This window comes from Salarias fasciatus, chromosome 18 (genome assembly GCF_902148845.1).
Source record: "Salarias fasciatus chromosome 18, fSalaFa1.1, whole genome shotgun sequence".
Classification (NCBI taxonomy): domain Eukaryota; kingdom Metazoa; phylum Chordata; class Actinopteri; order Blenniiformes; family Blenniidae; genus Salarias; species Salarias fasciatus.
Window position 1 is genome coordinate 13,830,433 of NC_043762.1, and position 9,840 is coordinate 13,840,272.

The 9,840-nt window shown below is 43.2% G+C and overlaps 1 protein-coding gene across 1 annotated transcript in view; it reads right to left on the bottom strand.

Moving 5' to 3' along the window:
• The window catches only part of insra (insulin receptor a), a 49,966-nt gene extending 47,881 nt beyond the window's left edge, over positions 1-2,085 (bottom strand). Inside the window, exon 1 of the mRNA XM_030114446.1 lies at positions 933-2,085. Within this exon, the coding sequence (XP_029970306.1) occupies positions 933-1,008 (76 nt within the window). The 5' untranslated portion in view covers positions 1,009-2,085. The remainder of the gene's footprint in view (positions 1-932) is intronic.
• Between the last annotated feature and the right edge of the window lie 7,755 nt (positions 2,086-9,840).

A 9,840-nucleotide genomic window follows, 5' to 3' on the forward strand; every position in this document is an offset into this window, starting at 1 on the left:
GCCGTATTTGTGATTTTCAAGACTTTTAAACGAAAATTCTGGAAAATTTTAAGGAAGATTGTTTTAGATGCAGCTGGAAATCTATTTTTTGCCACCAAATCTTAATTATTACTGAAAATAAAATAAGCTATTAAAAAGAATTATTGAATCACTGAACAAATGTTTTTTTGATTATCAAATGTTAGTTAACTCCTATCAGCAGTATCATAATGTCAGAAAAAAATGTTTTGACTTATTCCTACACTGACATCCATGCACCTGATTAAAATATGAAAACATCTAAGCTTATGAGGTCTTTTTATATTTGAAGATCCTGTGTTTTTGTTTGCCATGGCTAACATCTTGAAGAATGAAACAAAAAAAATGCATGAAATATGTCTATTCATGCTAAATACATTTCACAGTTTGAATTCAATCTGATTGTTATATTACTTTTTGTAGTTTCTTTATCGTGTACAAAGGTTTAACTATCAGCTCAGTTGTGTTTTATTACAAATAACAAATCAGGGAAAGACCTCTGATTTCATCTAATGTTCAAACATGAAATATTTATTCCTAGAAATGAGAAAGTGAACTTTATTTTGAGTTAATACTTCTAAAAAACATGAAAAATACCACTACCAATTTCTATTGTGTACTATTATTTTGGGAAGCACATGCTTGTTATTCCATGTTAAATATATTGCTGAAAACCGTTCGCTACATATAACTGTAGATCTGCCCAGAAAAATAAACTTTTCACTGGCAAACAGAGAAATTGCACAAGAGCAGAGTGACTTTGTGTGGTTTGTTGTTGGACCCCTTCTGGTCCTCGATGCATTGCATAAGTCTCGGGCACAGTCCCCCCCGCACAGAACGCAAACATTTCAGATAAAAACACGTCAAATAAGATGCAGGGATTGTGTCTGAAGGCGATCGCTGTTGTCACTCACCTTCTCCGCTCGCCGGATGACAGCTCAGCGCACAGCAGAGAGCGGCCGCAGCCAAACACAAAGTCCGGAGCCACATCGCTGAATCGGGGCGAGACACCCAGCGGCTCTCCGGTCACACGCGGGGGGTATATCCTCGGCTCGGTGCTCAGTTCAAAGTGGGGACGGAAAAGCTTCAGGAAACTGGTTTTGTTTTGCGGCGTGGGCCCACAGGTAAACAAAAATAAACAAAAGACATCCCGGAAGATGGGCGGAGGAACGAGTCCAACGTGTTCACTCAAACACAAGCTAGCGCTGCTGCGGCTAAAGTTAGCCACCGCATGGAAAACAGCACTTAACAAGCGCCAGCACGGGCCATCGCTGCCCTCCTGGTGGTTTCCGACCTCTTCTTTAAATTAAAGTTTAGTTTGTCCGAGTTGCTGGGGGGGGGGAAATAGCACATAAGCTAGACTTATTATCCGAGCAGGGGGGGGGGGGGGCTCGCGTCAGCGTTAGCTCGGCTAGCCTCTCCGCCTCGCCTGGCTCCGCCACCCGACTCGAGGCCACAAGTCAAGTTTTCCTCTCAGCGCCTCCCCTCAATCAAATCCCACATCGGGAAGCAACACGCATATTCCCGCAGATCAAAGTGCGGCTGTTTGGGAAATAAAGAGACGCAGACTTGCATGCGGGAGCGGCCCGTTCGGGGCGACCTTTCAGCGGACTTGAGGGTGATTTGTGGCGCTGCTGACTCGATGGCTGAGGCATGCGTGGCGTCACGTTCGCCGAAAAAAAAACCCCTTCCAAGTCCCGCAGAGAGCGCGACAAAAAAGTGCTCTTTTTTAGAGTTAATCTCAGGAAACACCCCGTTTTCCTTTCTCTCTACAGTCAGAGCCGTGATTTGAGAGAGATCTCCGCCGTGTGGGAGCGCTGACAAGACGCGGCTCCGCTTTCTTGTTTTGCGATTTTTTTTTTTTTTTAAAAAGAATCAAAAAGAGAAAGAGACGCTCCAGCACGCGTGCATGCTGCGTGCGGCTGTCCGGCCCGAAGACCCGCTACTTGCGGCGCGTGATAGGGAGGCAGGAGAGCCGGAGTCCGGGGCTTTTTTTTCCCTTTTCTTGTTGCACAGACAGAGGTAGATTGTAGATTCTCCTGTAGGATCCCCTTCTTCTCCTTCACAGCCAGTAAACAAACCCTGCCAGAGAGCCAGACGGGCTCGAGGGGAAATACGGACTGGAGCTTATTGGATTAAACACGGAGCTGATCCCACCGTCAGCTGCTCCTCTGGTTTCTCCTCTCCAGCAGTCAGAGGGTCGTCCCGTCTGTCTGGGCCATGTGGGCGCAAAGCAAACCACATCACGCAATGCGCGATCAACTCAGAAGCAAATAATCTGCAAGTGCAAACACAGATAAAGAAAATCATGCAAAAAACATTTACAAGCAGGTTCGTCGCCCCCCCCCCCCCCCCCAAAAAAAAAAAAAAGTTAAAACAACCAATATTTTAAGTGTTTTCTTTATATTATCACAAAAATAAAGATGAGGTCATTTCCAAATTTCCAATTCGATAAAATCAGATGCTCTCCTTACATTTTAAACTTTAAGTCCTAAGTTTTCAAAATAAATATATATTGGACGCACCTGTACAAGACAACCTCAACCTTTCAACCTTGAAAACAAATACCATCTTTTTAAAAGCTACATTATATGGAGAAATATATAGATACATACTAAAACATTTTAATATAGCTACATGAAAGTTAAAATTTTCCTGTAATTTACCTCAAACAGTGATTCAGGACACATAAAATGAAACATTTCAAAGCCTTCTGTTTATAATTTCATCTTTTAAGTGATGAGGATCAAAAACAGCAGATATCAAAATGCATTATTTCATATGAGCAGACTTAGGCAATTAGAAATATCACAATTAAAAGAAAACTTACTATGATGAGAAGACAAATGACAAATATTCCCCCCAAAAAGACTTTTGAAGACATTCAAATTATTGTACAAGCTGCAGGGCAACAAATATATAAATAAAGAAATACTGAATGAAACCATTTCAGAAAAAAGAAACTTCATGGAAAAAATAAACATACAGATGCAACCCACAACCTCAGAATACAATTCAAAGTGATAGTTTCCCCATACTTTAATTTTTATATTGAAAATAATGAAATTATTAATTCATGAAATTATAACACCATGGTTTATTTTTGTCTTCATTAAATTTAAGCAATGATTGATTAAAATCAGATTGAAAGATTTCAAACATTTCCTTCATTATGGCAGCTTATAAACAAATTAAGTTTCAAACTTTAAATATAAGAATTTTATAAGGATGCTGGTTGTGTTTTGTTAACCTGATGTCCATAATTATTACAATAAAAATGTTAAAGCTTAAATGCAGTTCTAAATGTTGAAACACCTCATTCATCAAAGTAAAGAAATACTCTGAAACAACATAAAAAGAGAAACAACATTGAATAAAAAAATGTATCAGGTCCATCAAAAAAAAGAGAAATAATAATAATAATAATAATAATGATAGTAATGCAATGGAAAGAATTACAAAATTATTATGTTTTTTGAAATTTCAAGTGTTCCTTTTTGTTTTAAGTAGAGGCTAGAGTTTTTAAAATACTCTTTTCAGTGTTTCAGCAACTGACAAAACAATGAACTCTTCAATTGTTGTCTCTTGTCTGTAGATTTTCTTGTATTAGAGGCACGGCAACAAATATCAAGTAAAGAAATTCCATCAAATGACACAAGTAAACTAAAAACTTGGAAAAAAGTGTACTTGAGACTCTTTTTATCCCAAATACACTTGTAAAAGATGAATTTTGTTTTAGGAAATTGTTGATTGTAGCCTTCAAACCTCCAAAATTTTGATTTAAAAAATCTCAGTTCAAACATCTGTATTCCATGGATTTCTATAGACATCTTTTCTTTATTCATGTACTGTATTTACACCATTTTGTGTTTTTTTTTCCATTCTCTGTCACTTCTTCATTTTCCATTGTTAACATTATCATCCTCTTTGTTCCAGTGTAATCCTCGACTTCAAACAACACTGTTTTATCATCCTCAGTGATCAAAAGCACGAAAAACCAAAAGGCATATCTTCAAAAGTGAACTCAATATCACCATAAAGTCCCATCCTACACTTCCCCTTCACATTTTGTTCCGCTTTGAGTTTTATGAGCTTCTTTTAAATAACACAGTGATGGTTGGCAATGGTCACAGTGATCATCTGGAGTTGATGTTAAGCGGAGGGGTAGATGGGATGGCCAATCAGAATTCAGAGAGGAGTGCCCCTCAATGCAGCACCACTGAATCTATATAAAGATGAACCACACTCCCTTTTTCAAATATAGTGTTGGTAAAAGCCCAGCTTGCCTCAACATGACACATACATGATTGACACTGCAGCTCAGATCTGCATTAATCTTATTTTATCCCCAAAACGTGCAGAAAATCACAAGTACTGACTTGCATGAAGGCGGAGAAATGATGGGTTTAGATTCCACCGGAGAAATCTGATATTTCTGCTTTGTGTGTCACCAGTGGTGTCAAACATGAGGTCTGCAGGTCACTCCGGGGGTCCTGTTTTAGCCTGCAGGATGGTCTCTTAAAATAAAAAATAAATGGAATGAAAACATTAACTTATTTTTTCCAGATTAAAATAAAAAATAACTGCTGTTTGCACTTTACTCACTGCGATCACACTTTTTTATTTTAGCAACAGGAACAGACAGAATGAAGCAGTCTCTGTTTTATACATGAAATGTATGTTGATACAAGAAATGTACCCTGTCTGTCCTCTTTCTGCCCTTTCACCCCAATCGGAATAGTAGAAAGTCGCCACCTCTGAGCCTGGTTCTGCAAAGGTTTCTTCATTTTAAAAGAGAGTTTTTTTCCTTTCCACAGTCGGCCAGCCTCAAGATCCTTTAATATTTTGTGATATAAAATAGTAATATCTCAAAGAATTTCATAAGCCTCTCACTACTCTTGGAATGCCTACATATTAGTCCCTTAACGTTACTGAATGAGTTTTGCTCTACTTTTTCTCTCCAGGGTTACTTTTGGTCACTACAGTTACTACGTTTAAGCTGTGGTGTACCTCAGGGCTCAGCCGTGGGCCCTCAGGAAATTACAGAGTATGTAAAAACAATATACTGTCATTTCCAGGATCTGTGACAGTGGAACTGGAAGTTTGTGGTCTGAGCCTCCATCACATCGGCACATCTGTTTGTTTGTGTTGCTCTTTCTCCGTCGTCCTTTTCTCTCTTGATCACCAAGTGGAATAGCGGAATGTCTCCACCTCCGAGTCCGGTCCTGCCGGTTCCTTCCTGTTGAAAGAGTTTTTCCTTTCCACCGTCTCCCATGTTTGCGCACTTGGAATTGTTGGGTTTTCGCCTATAAAGTGTCATGAGAAAATTCTGTTGTATTTGACACTGTAGAAATAAAGTTTAACTGAGGGTTTTTTTTTTAGAAATAATGCTAGTTTGGCTCTCTGACCCCAGTTGAACTACTCTTCCTCTAACAAAGAAACAACCAGCGATGTTTGATCCTGCGAGATAATTTGGCTGTTGTCTTCCTTGCAATTAAATCCAGGGTCTCATGCTATCACGGAAACGCACCGATGTCAGACTTCGTCCGTAATTGTTCTCTGGACTGCATCCAGTTCCTTCTCGCGTGTGTGTCAGGAAAAAAAAAAAAAAAAGAAGCAGAAGATTCTTGTATATTTTCGCAGAGTGAGAGGAAAAAAGAAGAGGAAGCAAAGTCTGTGCGAGGGCAAACAATTGTTTCCAAACAGAGCCTGATTCTCCTTTTGATCTGGCGGTGTTCTCACACTCGGACGGGCCCGCGGAAAGGGGAAAAAAAAAAAAAAAGCATCACGATCACCTATTTTACACTGCGCTCACGAGTCTCGTGCTCTCACGGGCCGCAAATATCGGAGACTGCTTTTCCTGCTGTTTGTTGGTCTCCATCACGACTGCTAATTCACTGCCTGTTTACATCCTCCATCAGGACAGCAGCATGTTTTCTGAGAGAAATTCATGTCCGGTCGTTTGTTTTGCGAGACTAAAATAGGGTTTACTGGAATACAGGAAGCCGTGTTGTATAGACGGGACACGTTAGCCGAGCTGTCATCAATTTGTGATTCAGTCGAATGACTGATTCATCCATTAAAATCAGTTGGCAGAGCTGTCTGTTCTTAACATCGGCAACGGTAACGTGGCAAATAAAGAGCTCCTGGACAATTCGAGAGGTGTCTCTACGTTCTTTGAACAGTGTTATGTTCACAATAACATACATCAAGCGTTGGAGGGATTAGCAGATTTGTGGGGTCGAAAGGCCACGTTCACCGAGTGCTGAACTCGAATGAACCGGCCGACCCGCCAGGTAACGCTCTGCACCGCGTCGCACCGCCACCGAGACGGAGGTAAACTGCACCGCTGTGAATTCTGCATCTTAAAGCATAATCCCGCATTGAGCGTGCAGATCTAACAAGATTAAACCCTCCGATGTGCGGCTGCACAATGCCGCGTCCCACTTCTCACTCGTAAACAGTTTCCACCGACTTCCAACGCAAATATCAGCAGAGAGCGGGTTCACGCCGCTGCTCAAGCCGACTGTGGCCGAGTTTTCATGTGGATGCAAAAAGCTGGTCAAAACATTCACTCACAATAACCACAGTGTTTTCATCTGAGTATTGTGAATGCTGTCGGGAGTCGCACGGCGGTGTAGTGGTTAGCGCTCTCACTCCACTGTGAGAATGTCCCTGGTTCAAACTGTGGTTTGGTGGCCCTTAAGAGAATGTGACTTGTGCAAAGTGTGCATGTTTTCCCCCACGTGTGCGGTTGTTTTTGTGAAACTAAAAGTTCTCCATTGGTTGTAAATGTGAGTGTGTGTGTGTGTGTGTCTACGTGTGTGTTTGTTTAGTCCACCGCAGGGGTCGTCAGTTTGAACTAAAATAAAGACATGCAAAACTAAAATTAAGCTGCCTTGAAGGAGAGATGGCAGATGATATTTACTTCATCTTTTTCAAATAGTGCTGCTTTTGCTCTAGTAAAATGACATGAGCATTACACTGTATCTGATTTCACATCTCTACGACAATTTCAGGTTGTTAATTTTGTAAAAAGTGCGCAATCCTCTCAGGACCCACTCAATTTTTTTTGTCGATGCTAAAGGAAAAACCTGCACTTGTTGACCCTCATTGATTATTTTGGTGTCTTTTTACTATCTTTTTCCAGTACATTTTGTATTCATTTGCAGAGTGCGTACCCGGCTTTGCTATTTTGACCAGATTAGAGCCATTATGGCTCAGAACTATCGATGTGCTGCTGGGGCTGAGATGAACAAAAAAACAAGTGAGTCATAAACACACTATCCGCACGCCGACCGCCTGTTGCCGGGGACTAAAAGTGGTTGTTTTTGAGCCGTGACGGTTTTGACCACCTCCTAATCCTGACCTCTGGCTTCAGGTCAGAGTGCTGGGAGCCGAGCAGCATACCATGCATAACAGGACTGCGGCGCCGCCACGTGTGTCCTCCCCTCTTCAGGTGGAAGTCGGCCCGACTCGCCACGGTGGACTTCACGTCGAGTGAACCAACTGGCTTCCGCTCATTTCTGAGCGACTGGAAATCAGTTAGGTTAATGAAACTAGCTTTAACAAATCACTAAAAGCTGAAATTTCATTCAGATAGATTCAATTGCTGGCAAAAAAATGAAATGACATGTTTTTGGTGGGGATCTTTCTGAAGTGAATTTTAGAAGGATTCTCTGGTGTAAATTGCTTCTGATTAAAATTGCTTGCAAAAAGAGAAAGGGCACTGTTAACATATCAAGTTTGAAAAGAGGGGAAAACGTTGCCGTTGCGTCCAGAGCCGTCGACCCTTCAGAGGACGCTCTCACCTTTCCCCGAGCTGAGGGTCGGCCAGTGGCGGGACGTCACGTGAGAAAGCACTGGCGGTCCGCTAATAGAACATGGGAAAGTGAGGCGTCGTGGCAGAGGTTAGACGTGTCTGACTGGGGGAACAATGAGGTTCACACATGATTCATCCCGGGGCTCTTCCTCGACGCCAACGTGCCGCACTGTTTGGCTACAGGAAAAGATGCGGCCGCGTTTCGTCCGCGTCGGAACGGGACATTCACTCGCAGGGCCACACTTCCCCTTCTCCAGTACGTCTGTGGGGGGTTCCAGGTCGACGTCTCTCAAGAAAGATGTTTTCCTGCCACCGTTTCCACTCCTCGTAAAGACAATGCTTTAAGCTGGGAGGCAGGATTTGATGGATCGCTGCTTCTCAGAGGTCAAGAGAGGGAATTTCATGACGCTTTTGGAGCGGACTATGACTATTTGATGGGGCAGCAAATTTCTACCACCATTACAATCTATCAAAAAAGGGTTACGATAATTCAATAATTGAGCTGTATCATCAGGGGAGGTTTGAGGAGCTGAGCAGGAGGACAGACCCCTGAACTTTAACCTTAACCCTAACCCTACAGATTAAAAGGAGGCAGTTGAGGTGTTTGGGCATCTGCTTGGTATGCTTGGATGCCTGACATTAGACGTGGACCGTTCATTCCCAACTGGTTTGAGGCCACAGGACCTTTTTGAATCATTATATGTCCCAGAAGGCCCAGGATTGGCTGAGGGTCCTCCGAGGTTGGTGGGAGACGGTTGAAGGGGGGACAAGAGACCCAGAGAGAAAGAATGTTGGATGGGTGGATGATTGTTGTGGAGGGATTTCTTTTCCTGGGGACACAGTCTTGAACCCCCTGTACGTCCCCCTCCCTGTGGCTTCTGCCTATGTCCGAGGCTAATGGCCACTCGCATTTATTGCTATGGCACTGCAGATTGCAATATGGCCTCCAGCCAAGTGCAGGAGGCCAGCTTTTCAAACAAGTGAGCACTCTTCCACTCTCATGCACCTAATTGAAGCCTGGAAAGTAAATGTGCAATGACAGCGACTCTGCATGACAATACATTCCAGCAGCTACCCCAAATAGTCACATGGCCTCTTTCCACCCGCTCCCTCCTCTCAAACGCGAACACAAATAAACGTCCGGAGGTGGGGGGGACACTGACTGGCGCTGCTCTAGAAGTCCTCGCTCCTATGTCTTGGAAGTCATCTGAGCAGCTTCTCTAAAGCGCTCAGTGAAGTTGCTCTTGTTAAAACATGCCCAATCCTTTCCTTGCCAGAGAGCTGCTAATCCTGACAAGGCTCTCTGCCCCTAATTCCCAGAAAGCTGGAACCTGGCGTTTGTCGTTTTCTGTTGTTACCGGCAAGTTCGAGCATTAGCTCGTCTTTGCAGAGCCACAAGTGTTTCATGGGGATTAAAGCTGCGCGTAAAATGTGCCTTAAAGAGGTGGGAGAAACAGAAACCCACCAGCAATTTACAAGTGCATCCCGGTGGAGCCGACATGCCCCAGTGTGCACGGCGGCCTGTGATTATCAGCACTCAATGTGAGACCCCATTGTGCTGATGAGTCCATCGTAACTAAATCCAGCGCAGTGAGTAGAACAGTTAGAGGGCTGGGAGGGAAACAATGGGCATGGATTACGGTTAAGAGTCTTATTATTATCTCTTTCATCCTGGCTTTAGACCACGAAACACCTGCTGCTCCACTTGCACACGTTTGCGCACATCATCATATTCCTTCAGACGGAAGGAAACGGCAGCGAGGGCAGTGCAAAAGACATCGTTCTGCAAATGAAGACACCGAGGTTCCCTCCGCTCACCTTTCCACACAGCAGCGAGAGTGACGTGGAAACACCATTAAACCTCATATAGGAACAAGTCTGCGCAGGTGAAGAGTGTCAGCGACTGACAAACGGTGTTCAGGAATTTATCGAGACAAAAAAAAAAACTGGGCGTCTGATCAAAAGCAGCTCCGGTCGTCGCTCACAGGCCACTCAGGATG